The 24,785-nt window shown below is 42.9% G+C and overlaps 3 protein-coding genes across 9 annotated transcripts in view; 2 read left to right on the plus strand and 1 right to left on the minus strand.

Annotated features, from left to right (window-relative positions):
- Positions 1-347: 347 nt before the first annotated feature.
- On the plus strand, positions 348-7,219 carry LOC132472544 (eukaryotic translation initiation factor 4 gamma 2-like). 2 transcript variants are annotated; one of them, XM_060072211.1, is made up of 20 exons: positions 353-512; positions 1,028-1,142; positions 1,299-1,409; positions 1,548-1,650; positions 1,733-1,864; positions 2,137-2,203; positions 2,297-2,448; positions 2,738-2,845; positions 3,007-3,177; positions 3,394-3,532; positions 3,667-3,827; positions 3,929-4,066; positions 4,279-4,404; positions 4,506-4,598; positions 4,688-4,903; positions 4,993-5,251; positions 5,500-5,704; positions 5,790-5,998; positions 6,113-6,234; positions 6,340-7,219. In XM_060072211.1, coding segments are annotated over exons 6-20 (2,166 nt in total). In that variant the 5' UTR covers positions 353-512; positions 1,028-1,142; positions 1,299-1,409; positions 1,548-1,650; positions 1,733-1,864; positions 2,137-2,202; the 3' UTR covers positions 6,406-7,219. The 2 variants fall into 2 exon arrangements, with proteins under 2 accessions (XP_059928193.1, XP_059928194.1); XM_060072210.1 differs by lacking the exon at positions 1,028-1,142 and having other exon boundaries at positions 348-512.
- Positions 7,220-8,652: 1,433 nt separating this feature from the next.
- Positions 8,653-18,756, minus strand: ctr9 (CTR9 homolog, Paf1/RNA polymerase II complex component). The gene is made up of 22 exons (XM_060072208.1): positions 18,548-18,756; positions 17,978-18,076; positions 17,433-17,790; positions 17,231-17,320; positions 16,835-17,091; positions 16,626-16,733; positions 16,286-16,522; positions 15,918-16,136; positions 15,422-15,605; positions 15,170-15,258; positions 14,151-14,336; positions 13,974-14,061; positions 13,641-13,789; positions 13,429-13,545; positions 13,187-13,332; positions 13,006-13,077; positions 12,743-12,878; positions 12,323-12,466; positions 10,830-10,981; positions 10,655-10,736; positions 10,441-10,553; positions 8,653-9,430 (listed from the first exon to the last, which is right to left on the minus strand). Exons 1-22 carry the CDS (start codon positions 18,590-18,592, stop codon positions 9,016-9,018), a joined length of 3,486 nt encoding a protein of 1,161 aa, XP_059928191.1. The 5' UTR covers positions 18,593-18,756; the 3' UTR covers positions 8,653-9,015.
- A 1,544-nt stretch (positions 18,757-20,300) lies between these two features.
- The window catches only part of mrvi1 (murine retrovirus integration site 1 homolog), a 25,423-nt gene continuing 20,938 nt past the window's right edge, over positions 20,301-24,785 (plus strand). For 5 of the 6 annotated variants that reach the window (XM_060070992.1, XM_060070995.1, XM_060070996.1 and 2 more), the window contains exons 1-15: positions 20,301-20,454; positions 20,586-20,633; positions 20,713-20,913; positions 21,043-21,168; positions 21,263-21,443; positions 21,710-21,765; positions 21,848-21,905; positions 22,015-22,173; positions 22,471-22,579; positions 22,684-22,734; positions 22,886-22,963; positions 23,046-23,102; positions 23,181-23,240; positions 23,592-23,647; positions 24,581-24,680. In XM_060070992.1, the coding sequence (XP_059926975.1) occupies positions 20,715-20,913; positions 21,043-21,168; positions 21,263-21,443; positions 21,710-21,765; positions 21,848-21,905; positions 22,015-22,173; positions 22,471-22,579; positions 22,684-22,734; positions 22,886-22,963; positions 23,046-23,102; positions 23,181-23,240; positions 23,592-23,647; positions 24,581-24,680 (1,290 nt within the window). In that variant the 5' untranslated portion in view covers positions 20,301-20,454; positions 20,586-20,633; positions 20,713-20,714. The remainder of the gene's footprint in view (positions 20,455-20,585; positions 20,634-20,712; positions 20,914-21,042; positions 21,169-21,262; positions 21,444-21,709; positions 21,766-21,847; positions 21,906-22,014; positions 22,174-22,470; positions 22,580-22,683; positions 22,735-22,885; positions 22,964-23,045; positions 23,103-23,180; positions 23,241-23,591; positions 23,648-24,580; positions 24,681-24,785) is intronic. The other variant, XM_060070999.1, reaches the window with a different exon arrangement.

Raw genomic sequence — 24,785 nt, forward strand, 5'->3', positions numbered from 1 at the left:
ACACCTATGGCTTTTATAAACCTGTTTTGCCCCCCAAAAATATATATATTGTGGTTTCCATGAAACTGAACTTGAAACCAGTTGTAAATAATAGTTTTTAATAAAGTTGAAACCGGACATTATTTAAATGTAAGAGGATAGCACTGTTCCTAAGATGCTCATGTGGATTTGATCTTCTCAAGTAGGCCTATGCTGCGAACAGGCACATGAAACTTGTCACATAACGTTTTTCTAAAAACAACACGTGACAATTTTTGGGGATGGCGCAATATCTAGTTTCGTTCAAATGACGTGGGATGTAGAGAAATGACGCGATTGGAAACAACCCCCCGCACCCATAAAAGCCGTCAGTCAGTGACGTCAGCCTATAGTCGTGACTCTTTCTTCTCCTTACCGGCATTGTACGCATTGATCGCCGTTGGAAGAAGCATCGAATATCAATCTTAACTTCTAATTTATTTCTTATCAACTTCACAACCAATGCTCCATTCCCTGAGCCACATTGGATCAAGGTAATGACGTCCTGCGGTAGATTATCTAGGCCTGCTTTTTTAGTTCCCTTGACGGGGTGACACCGGTTTAGCTATTTTAGCTAGCCGGGAGCGTTAAGAAATTGTTTATTCTTAAAAATAATCGAGTTAAGAGAAATCATATCGTGTAAACATATGCGGTGGACGTTAATGTAATAATAATAGCCATTAATGTCTCGTTCATCTGCTGGGAAATGGGTCTTATTGGTGTATTAACGGGAATAAGGATGGCTAGGTTAGCAGCTAGATACTAGCATTGAATGCGATTACGCAAACCAAAAAAATACCCTCGTCTTTTACACATCTATCCAATTTCGCCGAACGCCTCGTTCGTTATCTTCTTTATGTGTTGTATTTGTTTCCTAGTATGTCATTATTTTTAACATTAAGGCAAAGAATGTACTTTGAGCAAACCTGCCTCCAGGGGTCGCTGTACTAAACATGTTCATACGTAGATGAAAATCCAGTTCACCGAACAGGCTTTTTTTCTTCTTCAGGCCTCGTTTCACCAGCCCCATCCCAGCCCAGTAACTCGTTATTTTTTAAGATAAATCCTTGTCAAACCGCCAAAGTGGAGAGTTTCGCTGCAGAAGGGAGTGCTTGTCGTTTCAGGTCTGTGACCTTTGCCCTTATTTTAATAAAAATGTGTTTCCTTTGTTAATGTGGCAACATTTGTGTAACGTGTCGGCACTAGCCTAGTTAAATCACACGGTACAAACGGGAGTAGGTCCAAGCTTATGCTTTCCCTCCTTCCTTCCTTCCTTGCAGCAAGTTCCCCGGCAAACACTCAGGAGGGGGCCCTCAGCGATGGGTGCCTTCTAGGCAAGACGCCTTAAATGAAAAAGGGAGACATGACAAAACCTTCCGCAAAGTGAGAGGGTATGTTCACGTCCAATAAAATCAAGCAATCCGATGCTTGCCTACATGACAATAGGTCCCACATAACTATCTTAATTTTGATACGACGGAACCTTATTTCCAATGTGACTGGTGACACGTTCTTTTTTCTTTTATTAGCATACTCAACAAGCTTACCCCTGAGAAGTTTGACAAGCTATGCCTCGACCTTCTGAACGCTGGCATAGAGTCTAAAGTTGTCCTGAAGGGGATCATCTTGTTGGTAAGTATTTGCTTAGTTATTTCACTTTATTGAAATTGTAACTGGTCAAATGAACTTTTGCTTCATGCATGTATTTTTTTAGATTGTTGACAAAGCCCTTGAAGAGCCCAAGTATAGCTTGCTATATGCTCAGCTATGTCTCCGCTTGGCAGAGGAAGCACCCAACTTTGACAGCTCATCCCCAGAGATTCAAACTACACAAAAGCAGAGCACAGTAAGATGTTTGAAAATCAGTGTCCAGAATTTAATCTTGATCTGTTCTTGCACAGGTCTACATTTATTCATTGCTAGTAAATGGCAATTGATGGTATGGCCGATACTTTATTTTCAAGATTAGTGTCACCTGTCATAAATTAATTGCACCATTGGAAATCTCAATCTCTGCATTCAATGACACTCTGGCAAAACCAAAAACACTCTGGCATAAAAGTCTATAAATTTTGATAACTGTATTCTGGATGTAATTTTTATGTTTGTCTTTTTCAGACATTCAGGCGTATTCTTCTTTCTAACCTTCAAGAGGAGTTTGAAAATCGTGCCAAAAATGTTGAAAGTGAGTTGTTTTTCAAATAGGTTTGACATAAAATTCATTGATTAATACAAATTGCATTGAATTAACTGAAATCCTATTTTGACTACATTTTAGTGTACGATAAACAAGATGGCCCTCTCACAACCGAGGAGGAAGAGCAACGCACAATTGCCAAGATCAAAATGCTGGGAAACATCAAATTCATTGGGGAGCTTGGCAAACTTAATCTCATCCATGAATCCATCCTTCATAAGTGTATTAAAACGGTATGTTTAGAAAAGTATCAATTTGGTGTTTATTAATGGCCAATTTGCAGAAATTTACTTTATTATCTAAATTGTGTCATGTTAAGATTGTTTTGCTGGATAGCAAGTTCCAATAGTATACACATGTAGTTTATAAACATACATGTAAAGTGACATCCTCTGAGACTATTTCAGAATTTCCTTTTTAATGTGAGCATGACATTCAATAGTGCAGTACAGTGAAGTTCAACATGATTCATATGTAAATGCATTTTGAGGTGTGTTATGATACCTTTTTTTTTTTTATCAGCTTCTGGAAAAGAAGAAAACCCAGGTTAATGATATGGGAGAAGACCTGGAATGCCTCTGTCAGATCATGAGAACAGTGGGACCCAGACTGGATCATAAAAAGGCGAAGGTTAGCCCCATGTGCATCAGATTCCTTATTGCCATGACTGCAGCTGGCCTACCTAGTGTTGCACAGAATTGAAGCTGTTAATCCATAAAACGTGGATTTGAATGGTGAAATTCTACTTGTTTTTAATACACCTCTAATTACTGCTGCTATTTCTATTGCAGTCTTTAATGGATCAGTACTTCCGGAGAATGGATTGCTTGATGAACAGCAAGGAGTTGTCTGCCAGGATCCGCTTCTTGCTACAAGACATAGTGGAGTTGCGTGAGAACAATTGGGTTCCTCGCAAGCCTTTCATGGACAACACACCCAAGACCATCAATCAGATTCGTCAGGTAAAGAGATTTTCCATTTGTTTTTTGTTATAGCGAAATAGAATGAGATTATTTTATAAATTCACATTGCTTTCCTTCATTTTTGAACCACTTTTTAACTCGTCACCATTGTAATTGAAGGGGTTCTTCCTCAATGTTCAGTCAAAGGACGGCAAACGTTGAAGATTAATTATTTTGTGTGTGTATTTATCGATTTTTGTCTTTCCCTTTATGCAGGAAGCAGGTATATTTGGTCACAACCTGACCCAGGAAATGAGGGATAACTTCTTCATGGAGAGCGTCTTCCTGTCATCTGCTCACAAGCTTGACAGGGGAACCCTGGGGGGGTTAGCTGATATGTTTGGGCAAATGCCTGGTATGTGAATCCACAACGCCTCCTCTGTAGGGATGTGCTACTGTTTTTAGCATTGACATGTTTGCCTAAAAAGTGATGTCCAAATGGTCTTCTCCCATCGTCCCTGGAGTGTGACGTGTTCTTTTGCTCAATAGGCAGTGGTATTGGCACAGGCCCAGGGGTGATTGAAGACTGCTATAACCCGAATATGGACCGCCACCGTATTAACCCGCGCTTCAACGGCCACAATGCTCTCAACGCCCCGTCCCAGTCTCAGTTCAACATGGGAGGCAGAACTCTGATCAAACCCAACCAGGTAAATAACGTCTATTCCCCACTAGGCCTGCCGCTCTCATTTTGGATTTTTAATTTTATACAAACGCGAACATTTTGAGTAATTTTTGCATTTTGTTCTAGGGACCGACTCTGTACAAAACCCCGAACCAGAATCACTCAATGCTGCTGCAGCAGCAGCAGCAGCAGCAGCTGCAGCAACAGCAGTCTAAGAATGGGGGACCGCAATTTGTCAAGAAGGGCCGCCTTGGAGCAGATGAGGTACAAAACTGAAGTTCTTATCTCTTTTTGGTCCAATTTAACAACCAATTATAAAATCTTTTTTTTTACACGCTCCTAACCGTTAATATTTGCATACTTTAAGACTTAAGTTATTTATAGGCCTATACCTAAAAAGCTTTCACTCTAACCCTGATGTGACATTTGGTTGAATACTTATTTTGAAGTAACACTGGTTGCCTTTATCTTTCTAGATAAGTTTAAGACCTGCACAATTCAGTTTTAATAAAACTCAAATGACGAAGCTGCAGCCACAGACTCCAAATATGATTCCTCCTAGTGCTCAGCCAATACGCACACGAACACCTCCTCTGGCAGAAGTAAGCATATGCATAAGGTTTTCCTTAACCTAAACACATATCCCACTATAGAAGCCCCATGTTAACTTGCCATGCCTTTTGTTTTGTTTGTTTCTCAACAGCTTGGCTTGAAGGCAAACCCTCTACCAATTCAGGAGAAGCCTCCAAAGCCCACCAAGAAAACGCTTTCAAAGGAAGAAATGCTTACAATGACCGTGCGTTTTTCTTAATTCCACTCATTTTTTGTCAGTATGACTGGTGTCATTCTTGGATGCAGACATAACGTTGCCCATTTCCCCTTCAGGAGGCCCTGCTGGTTAAATACCTCAGCAGCAAGGACCTCGAGGAGGCTGTGAACGCTGTGAAGGAGATGAAGGCCCCAAAACACTTTGTACCAGAGATGCTGAGGAAGCTTGTGGTGTATTCACTGGAGCGCCCGGACGAGGAGCAGGAGCAGACTAGCGTGCTGATCCACGGGCTCTGCACCGATGGCCTCGTCACCGGGGAAAACCTCATCCAGGTTGGTTTCACTACCTCCCGAAAGAGTTCTACTGCATTCCGTTCTACAACATCAAGTCTAACCTCACGTTTTGGTTCCCTTCTCGCCAGGCTTTTCTAAGCGTCCTCGACCAGTGTCCCAACATTGAGGACCAGATTCCTAAGGTCAAGTCCTACTTGGCTCAGTTTTGCGCACGGGCCATCATCGCCGACCTGGTGAGCATCGCCGACTTGGCCAGTCCCCTGGAGAATGGAAACCACTTCCCCCTCTTCCTGCTCTGCCTGCAGCAGGTCGCCAAGAGGAACGATCCTGACTGGCTGACTGATCTGTTCCTGCAGAGCAAGGTCAACATGAGCAAGATGCTACCTGGTATGTAGTAACATGGCTGACTTTAGTGTGTCTTTGAGTATTGATTTCTGAAGAGTGCTTTCTTTGCTTACCTCGGATAACTTGTATGACGATGTTAATAGCAATTGACAAATGACCATGAGCCGTTCAATTTAGCACTTTTCCTGTAAGTAGAGAAATTCCCATTCAGCACTTGACCTGTGTTTTAATAATGGTACGGAAAGTCATGCCTTTGGCCAACGCTAATGATTTTGTGTTCAATCCTGCAGAGTGTGACCAAAACAAGGAGAGAATGCTGGAGGTCCTGGATGGCAGAGGCCTGGGCTTCTTGTTCCCCTTGATGAAGCTGGAGAAGGAGCTGCTGAATCAGCTCAAGAAAGACCCCTCTCCCCAGTCCATATACAAGTGGATCCGGGACAACATTTCCCTCAAGCTCCACACTGACCCGGGCTTCGTCAACATCCTGATCACCAGGTACAATCACTGAAAAACCAAAACCTATTCTCCTGATGTGAACCCTGTTTGAATCTCAGGTATTGATCGTGCCCTCTCCCATCAGTTTCTTGCAGTTCATAGACTGCAAGATCTTTGCTGATGACGAGGAAGAACAGCTTGCAGCCCCCACTAAGGAACAGATGGACCAGGAGAAACAGATGCTGCAGGATTTCAAACCGGTGGCGCAGAAATTTCTGCATGATCAAGTTGACCTGCAAGTCTGTGCTCTTTACGCCCTGCAGGTCCACTGCAATTCCAAGGCTTTCCCCAAAGGTATGTGCACATTATCTTGGACCTGCGTGTACAGCAGTGTGCATGTTAAAAGGCAGTCAAACGGGTGTCACTGCCTACTTTTCTAACTGAATTTCCTCTGAACACTTTCGGCAGGCATGTTGCTGCGCTACTTTGTCAACCTGTACGATATGGAGATCATCGAAGAGGAATCTTTCTTGGCTTGGCGAGAAGACATTGTCCAAGAATTCCCAGGAAAAGGAAAAGCCTTGTTTCAGGTAATTTAGCACTGATGTGTTCATAAGCCACCATGCATGGCTCCTCGGCGGAAGGACAATATGCATGCATTTGTGTTGACCTTATTGTGAATCCTTCCTCTGCAGGTGAACCAGTGGCTGACCTGGCTGGAGACGGCTGAGGAAGAAGAGTCTGATGGGGAAGAGGACTGAAACTGAACCAAAGCCTTATGGTTATGATTATGATACAAAGTTGCAGTTTTCTCCCCCTCGTGTCTCTGTGCCCCATTTCAACCATCCCTCTTGACTTACCATTTTGTTACTCGCTGTTTAATTTGTTTTAGCAAATATCCTGCCAATAATTCCCAAATCACTTAGATTCCTCTTGGCTGTCATCTTCTGGGCGACTGATGGGTTCCAATGTCTTGGCGCCAACAAAATGTTCTAGGTTTTGCGCTGTGAATCCTAGAGGCAGTTTGTCTTCTTCAGTCGTTTATACAGGTTATTTGTGCTCATGCTGAGTTCTGAATGGTGGTCTTTAATAACAATTTTATTTTTAAGGCATCTCCATAAGATACATTTGCTTAAACTTTATTTATTTCATCTCATTAACAAAATATTTTGGTCATTTTAAGAATTCTTTTTAAATGCTTTTGGCCGATGAGAGGGAATCATGTGGCCGTGTTGTACAATCATACTTTAACTTGTTTTTTTACATCTTAACAGACAACACCATCTGCGCCTCAGGTTGTAACATAAGACCAGCATTTGCCAAAGAAATACTGTTTTTAAATTGTTAAGAGGACTAAATGGTTTTTTTTTTTTCAGCATCTTGTTTGACAAGTTAAAACTGTTTTCATATTTGCCTGATCCAGACATTGTTTTGTTACCTAGCAATTTTGATGAAATTTATGTCTGATTTTTAAAACTTTTTCTAATTCTATTTAAAAAAGGTTACTGTACTGTAAGAGCTATGACTTTACTGTGCAATAGTTGTTCTTCAATAAAGTTAAAACTCAACAAAATACATTTTTGTCCTTCTTCAAATTCAAGGAAGCCTGTACTATTGCAGTGATTATCTTATTTTGCTGAAACTACCATTGGCCCGAACTATTTATTGTGTAAATCCTGTGTCACATCCAGGGCCGTAGCCAAGGTTTGAAAAATGGTGGGGTCCGGGAGATGTGGTGCACTCATTACAAGTCAAACACGGTGAACAAAGTAACGCGTCTCAAGTAAATAAAGCATTTTCTCATCTGAGAAGTTCAAATGCTGAGTTTTGTGCAGTATTGTAGTTCATCTCGAAGGATTAGAGGTCTGGACCTCGGTGACCTCATAACTGGCTATGGGCATGGTCACGTCAACGGGTCCCAGGTTAGCATGAACATTCCATTACAAGAGTGGCAAATTATTTTCAACTCACGCAAACCAATATAAAGGTGAAACTATCGTGTAAAAAAGTATTGGTAATTCAACAAATTGTGAAACTAGTCTTTACACTCTGCAAATTTTCAGTATAGGCTGAAAGTGTCACACTAATCAGCTCAGGTTTCCTGAGCCTGCAAATGGCTTCAGTCTTGTTTGGTAAAATCATGCGGAAGACTGCTGACCTGACAGCTGTGCTTTAAACCATCATTGAATTTTGGAAATTTTGCATTACTTTTGGAAACCAAGAGTCTGGAAGAATGGAGAGGCACACAATCCAAGATGCTTGAAGTCCATTCTAAAGTTTCCAGAGTGGATTTGGGGAGCCATGTCTTCTGCTGGTGTTGGTCCACTGTGCTTTAAGTTCAGTCAACACAGCTGTCTACCAGGATATAGTACTTCATACTTCCTTAAGCAGACACACCTTATGGAGATGCTGACTTAATTTTCCAGCAGGACTTGGCACCTGCCCACACTGCCAAAAGTACCAAATCCTGGTTCAATGACCGTGGGATTACTGTGCTTGATCGGCCAGCAAACTCACCTGACCTGAACCCCATAGAGAATCTATGGGGCTTTGCCATAGAAAGATCAGACATTAGACCAAACAATGCAGAAGACCTGAAGGCCACTATTGAAGCAACCTGGTCTTCCATAACACCTCAGCAGTTCCACAGGCTGAGCATCCACGTCGCAATGGGCCCAAACCAGGGACTGAGTGAGTACATATGCATGATTAACAGAGGGCCGACATTTCTGTGTATAAAATCCTTTAATTTAATATCCTGTTGGAGCTTTTGAATTTGGGGATTCCATAAACTGTAAGCCATAATCATCAAAATGATAACAAAGGCATGAAATATCTCACTTTCCATGTAATGAGTATAGTATTGGCTTCACATTTTTATTTGAATTACAGAAACTAACTCTTGCATGATATTCAACATTTGAGTTTCACCTGTAAGATGTTTTGTTTGCAATGGATTGCCGTTGAGGATGGCAGTGTATCAGTACAAAAACAATGGACGCATTGGACAACTCTTAGTCATTTTATTTACATGTGTGTAACTCATTTTTCGGTCAGTGTTTGTACCGGTCTTTTGTGGAAAAACCGACTCAAATCTTTTTAAGAAGTTGAATTAAGATGTGATCAAACATAAAAAAAGGACATCTGGTTTACCCCTCTGGACCTCTCCCAATTTGTGGCACATCCAACTATTCATGACTAGTATACACTTAGGCTACAAAACGTTTCTAAATCTACATCTATTCTGAGTGACAAAACAAAAGTCCCTGCAATTGAAACAGACCCATGTAAAAAAAAATAAAACCGCAGCTCCAGACAGCACCCCGGTGGACTTCTCAAATTCCTAGAAAAGTCTCTGAAGTCGGTCTCCCTCAATCGCTGTCGTCGTCCGAGCCTCGGGCGGACCGCGCCGGCTCCGAGCCGTTGTCGGAACGCCGCGGCGAGCCCTCGTTGTCCGACCCGGCGTCGGACCCCCGGGCCGACGCCGCCACGGCCGGCGAGCCGGGCCGGGACCCGTCGCCGTCGTCGTCGGAGCCCGATCGGCGCCCCCTCTTGCTGCCGGTGTCCGACTGCTCGTCCGAGTCGGACTGCCGCTGCGCCCTCCTCTTCTTGACGGGCTGGTCGCTGCCCGAGTCGTCGGAGGCGGCGGCGGCGGAGCGCCGGGGGCTGCCCGCCTCGCTGCCCGAGCGGTTCGGCCCCCCGGCCTCCGAGTCGCTGTCCGAGGCGATGCGCTTCCTTGGGGGGGCGCTCTCGTCGTCCGAGCCAGAGATGCTGCCTTTTTGGGTGCTACGTGGTGACAGATGGCATGAGGTTAACATTTAGCAAATCTACCCCAAAATCACCATAACTTATTATTTGAGTCTATGATGACTTTACCTCATTGAAACAGATTTATTCTACTTTCAATGGGTAAGGGTTCCCTTTCCCTGTTCAAGTGTTTCCACCTACTCCAAGTAGTTGGAGTAGTTCAGGACAAGCCTGGAAACCAAACCGATCTGAAAGCCGATGTCTTATTTGCTCCGGCAAATGTGTCTGGGCCCCCTTCTGTTCAAACTGATTACCAGCAGACTGGCCAAAGGGAAAATCCCAATCGTTGATCAAATATGGGGCGGGTTTTAATATGATGACGGTACAGAGGAGCGCCCTTTGCCGTTGAGGCATTTTTATGAACCACCATAGGGCTGCCGTGTGTGAGTCACACTGTTCCACACACACTGTTTGTTGTAGGTCCATCTAACTACGTCCAGAGGCATTCGGGTCTGCGTCTGTCGATAACGTTCATTGGAAATCAAAAGTGACTGGTACGCATTGTGAATTGGTCATGCGTTGACGTGACTTTACCGCTCGGTAGAATCTTGAATCCACGTTTCACATTCTGTTATATCAGCCATTTTTGTATGTGGTCGTATCCCGAGCTTTGCAGAACCTAAATACGTGTGTTTTGAATGAAACCATATGGAATATGCTCCCATTGACCGGCGCAGCCAGGAAACATCGAGACAACATGTGAAAAAGGAGATGACTCCAGGAGCCTTGCGTCGTGGCTAGACCGCTGTTTTACGGGGCCAGGGGGATTGAAGCGTCGATGCTTACACTACGTTTAAGTGACTGTGTAAAATAGGTGTTACTAATCTCTTTGAATGATGTTTGATGGCGTGTATCTGTCTTGGGATCTTTTTGGATATTTGAAAATGTTACATCTTGTAGGCCAATTTATAAAGCGGAATATAGATGTATGTAATGGGCCCATCTGTAATGTGCCCCCAACTCCAAACAACAGCATAAACCCTACTTACCGATCTTCTGCTATTTTCAGGCCGTCTTCATCCGAAGAGGAGTCTGAAGACGAGATGATGGCCTTGGACTTGATCTTTCCCTTGAGGGAGGGGGGAAGGCGGTCTTGCTGGGACTGGATGGGACGGAATAACAAACACACACATATTTACACAATGCGGTGTCTGATTGTACCCTGGATGATATTTCTTATATTCCTGCGAAACAAAAACTAACCTGGATCCGCTTTCGCTCCTTGGGCTTGCGTTGCTTCTTGGTTCGTGAGCCTCCCTCCCCTTCATCGCTGCCATCATCAGGCCTAATAACAGAGATCAGCCGGTTTAGACAACCACCACCTCGACGACACTACAAAAGGGGGATTCTTTACTCTGTGTGCCGGCCGGGCTTTCACCTCTTCCTTCTCTTGCGAGACTTTTTGTCTCCGTTCTCATCGTCATCTGGCTCGCTACCGCTGCCGCCCTTCTTCTTCCTCCTCTTCTTTGAGGGCAGGTCCTCATCCGAGTCATCGTTGACAAACTCATCCATGTCAGCCCCCTTCTTGCGCTGCCACAGAGAAGAGAGCATAAGAGGTCACACACGGTTGTCTTTGAGGAGGATCAGTGTTTAAACTATGGGGGAGCTGGACTCCCTCATAAACCCCCCTGACAGAAGTTTTGGTGTCCACATTCATCAAAATGTTACTTTTTTTCAAATATATATACAAGGTCTATTTCTAAAAGTCGTCTGCGGGTAAAGGGCTCTGTGGGAAGGAATGTTCACAGTAGTTTTCTGCTACTCTGCTTCAGCCGTTTGATGTGCAAAACTATCGACCTGATCCAGTGAAAACAAAGGTTTCAGTTGCTCAGCAGAGATTCCTGTTGGTAATCTGATCCTGATAAGCTGATTGCATTTTGAAATCCATAAAATGGTTAGCTGAACTCGACCCTGCACAAAGATGAATCAAGGTTTGTATGTTTCCTGGTTTGAGCCGAGATTCTCTTTCATCTGATTGGGCTTATTAGTTAACCTGCACCTCAATCCGAGCAAGAACAAAGATCCTGCAAATAATGGGTAGTTTCTACATTGTTGAGACAGAAAGGGAAGAATTAAATATAAGGCCGATTTTGCACAGCAACACTGCATTTACCATGGTAAAAACACACATACAGATCAGAAGGAAGGGTTTACAGGAGTTCTCAAAAGCAGCTCAATGATGCTTTTGAGATGCTAACAATAAATCTCACATTATTAGTTATAACTGCTGCTAATAAATGCCGCTGGATCACACTGATGGTCTTTTGTGTGCCACTTGGGCAGAGCACCTATAGAGAAATAGAACCTGTTTGATTTTGCATGCGGATTGTCTTAGTTTACAGGCATGAATTGTCACCTTTTTGGATCCTCACCAGTTTTCAACCCGGAATATAGAATAGGCGTCAATGTAATAACTACATTAGAATAGCAAAGGCCTACACAACCACTACCGTCTTAGACTTTTATATAACCCTTAATCACAGTTAAAGTCTCAAAGGGCATAACAGGCCATATATTGATGACACCCTCTTAGCCCTAGCCTCCCAGATGGAATGAAAAAACTCTTAATTAGCAAAGAAGAAAATTTGAGAAGGAACGCAGCGTGGGGGATCCCTCGTTCCAGGGTTGCTTAGCAGTGCAATGGGTGCCATAATTGACACATACATTTCCGGAAACATAAGCCTTGGTTGTCATCGTACTGCAAATGTATAAAATTGGTCTGGGATTTTTGATCCTTGATCCGTTAAGATTATGCTTTTATGCTTTGACGTTTTAATTCTGTTCTAGGCCAACGATGTTTGGCTGAGGCAAACTGGCAGAGAGGCGTTCAATGAGCCAGGCCGTCGTCGGGACACGGAGGAGGGTACTCACACGGCCGCCTCCCTTCTTCTTGTCCTTGCTGGTCTCCTTCGGACCGTCCACGAAGGAGAGCAGGTTCTTGGTCTTCTCCACGTACATGGCCCTCCTCTCCAGGAGTTTCCTCTGGTCCTCGGCCACCCTGGTGCTCTTGTCCTCCTGGACAAACCCACGGAACCCAGAACACACGTCATGGAGGCTCAACGCAGAGGAGGCGGAAACAGGCCCGTTTACGTACTCGGGGACGACTCCTTATCCCTTAACTCTTACAGAACATTAGAGCTCTATTTCATTATAACGCAGCTCAACTTCGCAACAAGGAGTTTGCAATGGAGGCGTGCTCGAGTAAGACATCAAACACTGCTTCTGCCGAGCGTTGTTGATGAGTAAGTGTTTGTCATACGTTTGACTCCATTCGCCAAAGTGTCTACGAACCTGTTCCTTCCGTATCTGCTGCCGCAGTATGTCCCTCTCCTGCTCCTGTTTGGCCCTCATCTCCTTGTCCTCCTCGTCCTGCTTCCTGGCTCGGGACACATGGTACTGGGCCTGGCTCAGCAGATCAGAGCACTGCCTGCAAACAGACACGCAGAAACCACCATTTTACTGCAAGGCCCAGCACAGTCTTTTTGCGCTGAATACAGAGCAACTACTGAAGGTCATGTCAACTGCATAATCTGAAGTATTCAAGTTCCACTGACCTGGCCTCGGACGCGGCGAGCGCAAGGTCGAACCTCATCTTGTCTCCGGCCTTGCTCAGGTAGCTGAAATATCTGGGATTGAACCGGAAGAAATGAAAAAAAAGGGGGGTCAGAGACAGGAGGCGGACCTCCAGAAGGATGGACACATCCATCCGGTGGCTGGAGGCTGGCGCTGTGCTACCTGTGGGCCAGCTCCAGCTCTTTGACGGCGCTCAGCACGGCCTTCAGGTTGCTCTTCTCGTCCTTGAGCACCAGGGTGGCGAGCCGCTGCAGCACCAGCGCCACGTTGAACATCAGGACGGTGTCGCTCGGCGCCACATGGCGGGCCTGGTCAGGGGCGGGAGGGAGACTGTTACAACTCCGGCCCTATCCAACCACACTCAGCTAGCCCACCGCCCCACAGCGTCCATCCCAGCCCTTTACCTTCAGCAGCATTTGTTTACAATCCTGCAGCTTTCCGCATTTGAAGAGCGCCCTGGCCAGGTACAGCAGCACCTCGGTGTTCTGGTGCTTGTAGAACTTCTTCAGGCAGTTCTCGTACTGTGGGAGACGGGTCGGAGCAGCGCATGGGGTTAGACGGGGAAACCCACGCTTACATAACGATAAAAAAGGCGTCGCCGGGAGCCCGCTTTTACCATCTGCACGGCGCTGATGTACTGCTTCTGCTCCACGTAGATGTGAGCCAGGTTGAGCCAGACGTCGCTGATGTCGGCGGTGGCCTCCCTCACCTGGGCGAACACGTCTCGCGCCTCCCTGAAGTAGCCCTTGTGGGCCAGGACGGCACCTGCACACAACGGGAGGATCCGTCAGCGACACACGACGCGGGACACGTCGGCGAGTATCCCTCTTTGTCCATTCAACGTGTGGTCGGGCGGTATGGTTAGCGGTGTTAATGTGAGCAATTACTCAGTCAGTGCTAGAGAGCACATCAAAGTTGCTATGGCGATAGCGGGATATAATTTACAGACCTATGCCATTGGCAGCGTAGAGGTTCTTGGCATCATTGCGCAGGACCTGTTTGTAAATGGCCAGAGCGCGATCCTGATGTCTCTTTTCCTGTCATGACAAAGACACACAATATTAAATATCGAAGAAAAACATGAATAATATAATTTTTTTGGGTATTTTGGTGACCCTCTCCGTACCTTCTCCCGGTCCCTGGTGGGCTGGTGCAGGGTCTGCAGCCACACGTTGCCCAGAGCCAGCATGGAGTAGGTGTCGTTCTGTGTGGACGGCTGCTTCAGGATTCGCTCAAACTTCTTCTGACCCGGTCCCCACTCCTGCTTGGCCAGGTGAAGGTTCCCTATGAGGGACCAGGCGTCGGGGTGGTCCTGGGGTCCACAACACAAGCCAGGTCAAGAACAGTCAGATGGAGACCAGAAAAGCAGCGTTGTGGTGTAATGCAAAGTGTAAAACATATTTTTTCTGGCATTTGTTTTATGGCAACATTGCACATTTCCTCCCCCGCATATTTTTTCGTGTTCAAATGCAGCATTTTGAGCAATCAAGACACAGTGTTCATGAAAATATATATATACCCCAGGAAAACGATGTTTCTGCAAGCCACTCGTCTGTCTTAAAGGGACACTGTGTAAAAATTACCCCCATCTAGTGGTACAATTGTATATTGCATTCAAACTAATAGTGCTCGCTTGTTCAAAAACTACGGTGGGCAGTATGTGCCAAGAAGCTGTGTCATGACACCCAATACTACCCCATTGAGTCATTCGAGTGATGATGAGGTTCGTTATTTCAAACAAATTTCAAACTGCAGTGAATCATTAGTGTAAGCTAATGATGCATGAGTAATTACTCCTCGAGCAAGATAGTGAATTATTTCAGTCATCATTCACGCTGGCTCAGAGTGAAAACGCGTTTGCATTTCCTGTACCACGTAGTGCTCTTTGTCAGTCCTCTTTGTCGGAAGAACATGGAAGCCTCCATGAAGCTTACCCGTCCTATGTAACTACATATTAATTATTCTTCGCTCAGGAGGATAAGTGCGATTTTTGGCAGAGATAATTTTACACCAATGAGGACTTATTTAAGAATGAATACGTTGATTTGAGGTAATAAATTACTTAAAATGTTACACAGTGTCCCTTTAAGACTACATTGCAATCAATAAGACAAGTACTTGCAAACTACCATGCAGCATCAGTACCTGGTTGATCTGCAGGGCTTCCTTAAACCAATCAGAAGCTTCATAGAAGTTTCCTTTGTCACGAGCCATTGCTCCAAGTCGCAAGTAGCCTAAGGTTGAGGACAAGAGGCCATAATCACAAATAATGTGCCAACAGGTGAAGGTTATGTATAGCATGTATATAGCTAAACAAAATATAGTTATTAGTATAGCATCTAACATATTGCAATGATTACCGGTCTAACAAAATGAATTCATTGACCATAATCTTACAGTCCACGTAGTTGGGATGCTCTCTTAGGATGTTTTTGTAGAGTTTTTCGGCTTCGTGGAATTCACACAGGGCCTCGTACAAGCGGGCCAGGTTGTAGGAAGTGGTGACAGAGATGGCGTTGTAGTAATGCACATCGTGCTCGCCCTCGGCCTTGGCCCTCTCCAGCGACGCAAGGAAGTATTTCTACAGACAGAAGACATCATACATACGGCTGTCCTTTAGATAACACCCTGACCCATTCGCCACATTCTCCATCCTGACCAGGTTAGGACTGGCCAATGTATATTGCAACACACACACACACATAGCCTTTATAAAACCAGCATGATTTTACTTGGGTTTTCTTGAATGCGATTGACATATACAATACACGCTAGACAATTTAAATCATGGAATGCAAATGGTCGTTTAAAAGGCAAACATTAGACACAGAAAATACATGTTACCCAGCCCTACAGCGGGGTTAACTCCGTTCCCTTGAGGGCTAGTAGCTACCTTGGCCTCTCCCAGGTTCCCCAGTCTGAAGTGCAGAGCGCCCAGGTTGTTGAGGATCTCGGGCGGGACGTCGGCCTGCACCTTCTCCTGCAGGATGCGGGTGGCTGTGCCGTAGGCCGACAGGGCCCCCTGGATGTCCGTCTGCTCCAGGATCTGAGCCAGCTCGATCCACGCCTCCACGTCGTCCGGGTACTGCTCCGTCACCTTCTTCAGGTGACCCTTTGGTGGAGCGAACAGAGATTCATTATTTCAGGTCACAGTTTTATTTTCAAGGGAATGTTATTGCGTAAAGCATCAAAAAATTTAGGAAACCCAATAACTAAATAAAATACGAAATCTAAATCCAGACGGTACAAAAATATACATACTTTGGCAATGTCCCGCTTCTCTTGATCGTCGGACGTGGCATAGAGGGACCCCAGGATCTTCATGGTCTCATAGTTGTTGGGATAGGCCTTTAACACCTTTTCAAAGCATTGCGCTGCATTCTCCTTGTCCCTTCGATACACATACATTTGGCCCAGGCCAAAGAACGGCAACACAAAGGTGGAAGAGGCAAACTGAGTGGCCTGGTAATAGTACTGAAAGGCCTGGTCATAGTCCTCCTAAAAAAAGAAAAAAGGGAAAATACAATTTCTTAGCCACAAAATTATATAATTTCTACAGAACAAGAAAGGCATGCTGGCTACTAATGGTTTTGGCTCATACCTGAACGTGGAAAGAGCGAGCCAGCTGGTAGCAGCTCTCAGCCTGCATAGCCTCTACCTCAGTGTTGTGGAAGGCGTGGAGGGCAAGATGCTGCACTTTACTGTAGTCCTGGGGAGGGAAGGTTAGCAATTGAACAGCTTGAACAATGCATGAATGGGCATAGGACCAATGGTATGGGCATTCAAAAGTAGCATTAGACTGAAGGCTACCTTTTTGAAGAAGAAGTGGTTGGCCAGGTGGTTCAGCACCATGGGGTTGCTGGGGTCAATGGTGTAGGCCCGCGAGAGGAGCTGCACACCATTTTTGATGGAGTCTGGCTCCTTGCTGTTGAGCTCCAGCACAGCCAAGCCCACGAGGGCTCCGACGCACTTAGAGTTGAGCTCCAGGGCACGACCAAAGGCCAAACGGGCCTTCTCCAGTTTGTTTAGCTTGACAAAACAGTGGCCCATTCCAAGCCTGACCTCAGCTAGTTTAAAGATAAGAGAAAACAAGAGGAGTACAGGAGGCAAGAAGATAATTAGTGGTGAAAAATAACACAGTGAACCCTCCTCAAAGAGGCAAGGGAAGTGGTTAACCTTTAGGGACAATCTGAGTGTAGTGCTTACCTGGGCAGCCAGGGTTGGTCCGCAGAGCCTTCTTGTAGTATGCCAGCGCTCCCCTGTAATCCTTCTTGTTAAAGGAGATGCAGGCCTTACCTGTTCAATGGAAAAGCACAAATATTATTTTGATAATAATAAAAGAACATCACTCACAAAGTTAAAACTGTGAAAAGAATTCCCTGAAAAGTGAATCAGTTAGAGTACCTACCAAGTAAGGCTGGAATATTATTGGTGGACTGGTTGAGCACAAAGTGGAACTGAGCATCGGCTTGGTCCATTTTATCTCCCTCCAGAAGGCAGAAGCAGGCTCTTCCAAGCAAATGGTTCTGGTCATACATAATGATCTTATCGGCCATCGTGTACAGCAGCGTGGCCTGCGTGATGAGCTCCTTCTTGGCATCTTTGTTTTTCTCTTTACGTGCTTGTTGAACATAGTAGGCAGCTAGTGTGTCCAGACAAGTCATCTGGTCCTTCTCATGGTCTCTGTAGTCTAGGTTTCCATCAATGCGGGCTGCCTCTAGCAGCTTGACAAAGTCCTCAGTTTTGCCTTGTTTGTAGTACTCCAACTAAAGATATATACACAAAAATCTATATTAGAAATGGTTTTTAACACAAAAATAAGTCCCCCCAAATAAATACACGTACAAAAAGGTTAAGATATGAATGAACATTACAATCTTTTTTCTTAACGATCATCTTAACTGTGAGAATGTTTTATGAGACAAAAAAATGGCAAAAACGGCATTTACTCACCGCTAAAGCGATCCATATGTGCAGCTGGGTGTGTTCCTGCTTTAGGATGCTAATGACCTCATCTCCCTCCGGCAACTGATCAAAGTCAAGCTCTATTACCTGCAGGGATTAAATACATTGGTCAGCAAGAAAACACGTATTATTTTGTAATGCTGTCCAATTAATCAATAACCCTAGGCACGTGATAATCTTGTATCCTCAGGAAAACTTTGACAGAATTAGCAATTAATGAAAAGTCATGGTTAAATTATTCAGTGCACAATTCCCTTTTTCCTGGACCTTATAAATCAATTTGTGAATCTCAAAAAGTTATAGCATTTGATCTTAGGTGTGTTTAAGCGTAGACCAATCAGGGATCCAATGACTAAATACAATTTATGTCGAAAGGACACGAAATCATCCAATAATTCATCACTACACACACCTAACTTAGCCACCATCTAAAAGGACACGACTTTATAACGGAGCCAATACGGTAGTAAAAGAGTCAATTAGCAATGTCAGCTAACATAAAGCTGTACAAGTTTTCACTTTGTATAGCAGAGCATGTTTATCGTTGGTTCATTTTACCTCGTCCGTATCCCGCAAAGGGATTTCAATAGAACCCCGAGACATCTCGAGAGACGAAAAATCCGCTCGGTTTTGCTTTGAAAAAATATTATTACACCAATATCTGAATAACACACCGTGCGGCTATTATTAGGGACGGCAGCTACTTCCGCTCAAAAGCTACGATAGTGTGGGCTATAACTTAGGTCCGGGTAGCTCGTAGGACAGACGGTATGTACCGCTTCATCCACATAGAATTTGAATTGCTTATGTTGTTATAATTATTTGTTTACTATCAAAAGTCACATAATGTTTTAAAATGGCAATTTATTTATAAGGTGTCAACCTATAACAGATACTTAAAACAGAATTTAATTTAAAATGTAAATTAAACACATACTATACAGTAGGTTTACTGATAATAGTAATAGCACATTCATATCATGGACGATTATAACTATGAATGTAATAAAGGAGGTATAAAGTTGTATATTGCCTTTTCAGTTCTAGAGTCAATAAATATTTTGGATTTAGTTGACGTTAGTTTATTTTCATGGTGGATATACTCGGTATCCATGTGTCATCTTAATGAACCTGTTCGGCACGGTACTGTATACCTCTTTTTTTGGTCAGTGTTTTTTGTTAGACCTATGAGAGCGAATATTTGTTTAAACCTATTGGGCAAAAACGTTTATACGATTTCAGGACATTCTGGGCCCGGACATCTGTTGCGATCTTCCGCCTGCATTTCTTTTAATTATAAACAAGCTATTTTTTATGCTTTTTTATGCTCTTTGGCACCTTACTTACATGCAAAGTACAGGTATTTTCTGATTCCTTATGAATTTCTGTGTTTAAAATATTATTAGTTAATGGGTAAAGGAGAATACCTCAAAACTGCTCTCATACATTGATTTGCATGCTACAGTACCAGAGAAAAAGGTTACATATGTGTATGAATGTTAACATTAGTACATTGGAATACGAAATGTTCTTTCAGTCAAACACACACACAGAAACACAGACACACAGACACAGACACACAAAGACACAGACACACACAGACACATTTTCAGATACAGTTCATGTGTAGTGAAATTCTCTCTCTATTGCTCAGACAAACTATGCTCATGTCAAGATATTGGCTAACAGAATAACCAATAAAGGACAAAAAATGCAGTACTTGTGTTTGTGATCAACAATCATATAATTTCCGTTGATTTATTATTCATATAAAAAAATATATTAAAAAAAATTAGAGGGAGATCTGGGGCTACTAATAAAATATGCAGGGCTAGTAGAAGTAGGCTAGTCATACTAGTAGCCTATTCGTCGTAGTAGCAGCAAAAATCATAATTTAATATAATTATTAGTATTCTGTTATTTTTCAACAACACCTTAAAATATTAATGAAAAGTTTTGGATTAAATCACATAATTTTGTTGAATATCTTGATACTAGACAATACACACTATAGATACACTATTTTTATTGTGGGGAAATTTGTGAAGATTAACCATAATCCTGAAGCCTCCTCTGTATGTAGTTTGATTTAACTGCAGGGGTCTCATTACAGTATCAGGCATGTTTGCCAGATAATCCATTTGATATGTTAAACAGATGAATGAAAATTAAAATCATCCATTAACGGCACTGCATCACTGTTGCAGAACCAGACTAGGCCTCAGCGGCTAGCACGAGCAGCAGGATTACAAAGGAGGAGACTTCATGGGGGAGGAGGGGGGTGTCAGCTGGTTTTGATGTGAAGCAGTGAACACAAGTAAGCAATATACTCATTTAAGAGCATTTTGAGGACTTTCCCCGCTAATATCAGAGGGAAGTGAAGCAAGATTGACACCCTTTGCTTAAAATTATGTTCCTGATTGAAACATTTGTAAGCTTTCTGGAAAACTATCCGGGACTGGGAAGTAAGGAATTATTTGGATGCTTATTTCACTGTTTATATGTATATAATCAGATATTTATTACACTGCAGATTTTTCAGAGATGCTTGCTATTGTAATTTACTGTTGTTTTACACTGTTTTGCTGTTTTATAGAATGCATTACCCACTGACTGCATACAAACACAGCAAACAGTTTACAAGGTGATTATGAAGACTTAAATATTGACTTAGAAAATATATATTTACAAATTCTTATCGTGACATTTTCTTCTATTCTGAGTTATGACTTCGAGAGACATCTTGAATACACAGAAGATGTTTCATGTTCCATCATCTCTTGGCCCCTGTGAGAAACGGCAAGATCCAGCAACCGAGAACAACCCATTTCAAACTAAACATGAAGGCAGATCCCTCTCAAGGGATTCAGGAGTCAGCTCCACAGAAATAGAAATAAGAAGTCAGATGTCCGACAGCGGAGATGGTGAGCTACATGGCTGGAAGCTGTTGTGTTTCTTATTCTATACTTAAGGATGACATGGAGATAAGGATATTGAAGACATTTCTGGAAATTTACTGTAACACTTTGTATTGGTCATTTGTATCTGCACAGCATCAGGATCGGCATCCCCTTTCTTTGGCCAAAATGAACCACTCGTGGACACTGGAGAAATCAGTGGTTTATCCGAACATGAGCTCCTTGATATTACATATGATGCATGCAACACAAAAAACACGGGTAAAATCCCCTCATCAAATCTAACATCACCACATTTTCCCCAAAAATGTAAAAAGCTGATTAGATCGACCACTAATCCTTTGACAACCTCCAGGGAAGGTTCTTGCTTCTACAATCATGCAGTACTTGCAGGCTATGACAGGCCAGAGTGCTGAGCAGGACAAACTGATTGCCCTGAGGCGTATGCTGGACCCTGACTGCCAGGACCATGTGGTGAGCAGGGAGACCTTCCACTCCACCATGAAGGAATGGATCGCCCAATGCCACCAGGAAAGGTAGTCATGCATAGGAACCACCCGAGGGATTTTAACAAAACAAGGATACAAAGTTCCACATCAGAATTAAAACATGATGATTTCTTTAAAGACTTCTGCTTAACTAATTTAGAGGTAATTTTGTCTTGCATAAAATCCGAATTTCTGGGGACTTTGGGTTTAAACATAACAAACCTATCCATGCAGTTTTACAATTGATTACACAGTGATAACACTGCTGTCCAAAGCCTGGTAGTCTAATGAAATCTAGTGTCTGTATCTTTCAGCACCGATGTGGAAGACCCTCGTGCACCCTGGCCGGAGGCTTCCAAAGTGTCTAATGGTGACTTTTTTAATATTTTCGAAAATGTCTCCGATATACTTCTCTCTCAAAGGTTCTTTCACAGAATTTTCTTTACTTTCAGGTTTGGATTTCTCAAGTCCTCAAAGTGTAGCTCTCCCAGAGACGGTGCAGTGCTTCTGGTCAGTCAGCTCTCTCTTAGGTTTTTTGTATATATAAACAGCTAAATGTCGTGATTATATTATAAATATTTGCATTGCTGTTCTCCACCATGTGTTTATTTGTCACCAGTGATTCAAAGGAGCTGTTGGGTACAGTAACCGAGCTGAAGTGCGCCCACCACAAACTGACAGAGCAGAACGGCAGGCTTTTAAAGATGGTGGCTCAGTGTGAGGATGCCAATCTCCAGCTGTCTGCTGAAATCATCGAGATGCGTAGCAAGGTAGCCAGGTAAAAGAGCAAAATGTCTCGTATTCTATTAGTACTATTTTGTTTTGATATTTATTAAAACTGACACCTGTAATATTTGAAGGTTCTTTTTTGTTTGTTTTTATTGAATCAGATCTCTTTAAAAACTTTCAAGACATAACTTAAACCGCAATTGGAGACACATTTGATTGTTGTAAACAAGAGTCATTTCATTTAATCATTGGGAATTCTTTCTTTCAAACCATGAGAGAAAACAAAATTTGAGCCATATTTTGATTTACCAAATAAAAGCGTAAGCCTTGTGTGGTTTTACCACAGTGGCCAACGGGCCGTGGCGAGAGCCAGGTCTCTGTCAGCGGAGCTGGAGGATGCACACCGAGAAGCTCAGGACAAAGCTAGCCGCACACAGACCAGCTGCACCAAACTGGTAAGAATTCCTAACTAACTAGCAATCCTGGTTTGGTGTTAATAATTCACCATGACAAGAAATATGTGGAACTAAGATGTATTTTTTTTTCTTCTTGTTCTTAGAGCAATGAAGTTGAATGCCTAAAAGTTCACGTCAGGATACTTGAGGATAAGGTGATTTATATTTGATTAATCTCCTAGACTTAACTATATTTTGTCCTCGAAATATCAACACTGTTCCTTGTCGAGAACTAGTCTTTTTGTGATAGAAAATTGTCAATTGTTTTCAGTTTTTTAAAGGTATATCAATGTGTTTTGCCCACAGAATGACAAACTTGCCTTTGAAAAGATATGCTCTGAAGATAGCATCAATAAACTAAGGAAAGTGAATTCAGAATTGAGGGTAAGACTGAATTGTGAAAGCACCTATTCTATTGTATTGCATTCTACGAGATGCAAAAGCTATTTGACTTTGATATTCACAGGTAGAGCTTGAAGAAACCCTTATCATGCTGACACTTCGAGACAGAGAAATATCTATGGTAAATATGCAGGATTGCATTTCACAAAAGAAAACATTTCTTTAGCCTGGTTTCACTCCTCTTTTGTTTCCCATTCAGAGGGACAGTCTAATGGATAAGATGAAAACCTCCCATGTGGAGAATTGCAACATTATTGAGGTATGTTATTGAGCATGACCCGATCTCTGAGTGATTGAAAAATGTAATAATTATTGACCACTTCATTTCACTATCCAGCACTTTGAATTCTGTCTTATAATGTGTTATCTAACTTTATCTTTATCTATTTTATTTAGTTTTGAGCACAAAGCACCAAAAATATCATTATATTCACCACTTATGTAAAGAAGGAATGTAAAATAATAGTTGCAAAAAAAAGAATCATGTAATAATATTAAAATGCAATATTATGTGATACTTTTTCTTCAAAGAAGTAATAACAGTAACAGAAAGCTCCAACTAAGAGTGTATTCTTTTTTAATAATATTTTTTGGTCATTGTCATTAACAGGGTCTACAGTCAGAGCTATCAAGATTGCAAGAACATTCAAAGCAAGCTCTTTTAAGGTAAACTATATCTAAATCTTCATCTTTTGCTACAATAACAGGAATACTTGGGTTCCTTCCAGCCTTGAGTGTGCATGTGCATACATTTATAAGGTTATTCTTTGAGATTCTTACCTTTAAGACAAATGTTTGTGTGTTGTAAAGCTCTGAATGAGTTTCGAAAGTGTGTTTATGTGGGTATGTTGATGTAGTAAGAGTGCTTACTCCAAGTTTATACAATGTGTGGCATGCCATCCTTACTGTCATCAAGCCAGAAACAGTGTTTACTGTCAATATAAATTTAATGGCTTACTCATTTATTTATTTTCGTCCCACGCAGCCAAGTAAAGTCAATTGTATTTTTAGAATCCTTAACCACAGTAACAGTCTCAAAGAGCTTAACAGGACATATAGTTATGACCTTCCTAACCCTCTCCCCCAAACGGCAAGAAAAAAACTCCTTGCCTGATTACTATCAGGCAAGTAATCCCCAGAAGAACAACAGAGTGAGGAATCCCTCCTTTAAGAAATGGTTAGGTATTAGAGCCATAATTCACATACTAGCATCATGGTTACGAGGTGCTGTTTGGAGAGCAAGATGGGAGCTTTCAGGTGGGGTTGCCAGGCGTCCAGTCACGATCACAACAACACGCACACAAAGAGAGACAGAATTTTGGTTAGAGGGGACAGGGGGCAAAAGGAACAAGTAGGGAACCACTAACCTAGTACCTATTGGCAGCAGGGGTAGGATAGTGCTAGAGAGTTACCCTCCTAGGAGCCAAATGAGAGAATAAAGATTTAGGTTCAAGTTTAGATTTAAATGTTTGAATCAGTATCCCCGATGAGAGGTGGCAGACTGTTTCACTGATGGGGAGCTCGACAAGAGAACACTCGGTTTCCGGCCAAGCAGCTCATGAGCTCATGAGTGTGAGGCTGTGCGTCTGTTCTCAACAGGTTTGACAGGCCCTTCAGCAGCCTGCACAGCCTGCACGGGCGCAGCGGCGAGTCAGCCAACCACCGCTCCCTGCACACCGAGATCCAGGACATACAGCAGGTTGGCAATGACGAAGAATGAATTACAAATTATAATTTTCAATTATGGTACTTTGATTAACTATACATATCTGTATCCGCATTTGTTACTCGATTTCCTGTATGA

The sequence above is a fragment of the Gadus macrocephalus genome, chromosome 14 (assembly GCF_031168955.1).
Source record: "Gadus macrocephalus chromosome 14, ASM3116895v1".
Classification (NCBI taxonomy): domain Eukaryota; kingdom Metazoa; phylum Chordata; class Actinopteri; order Gadiformes; family Gadidae; genus Gadus; species Gadus macrocephalus.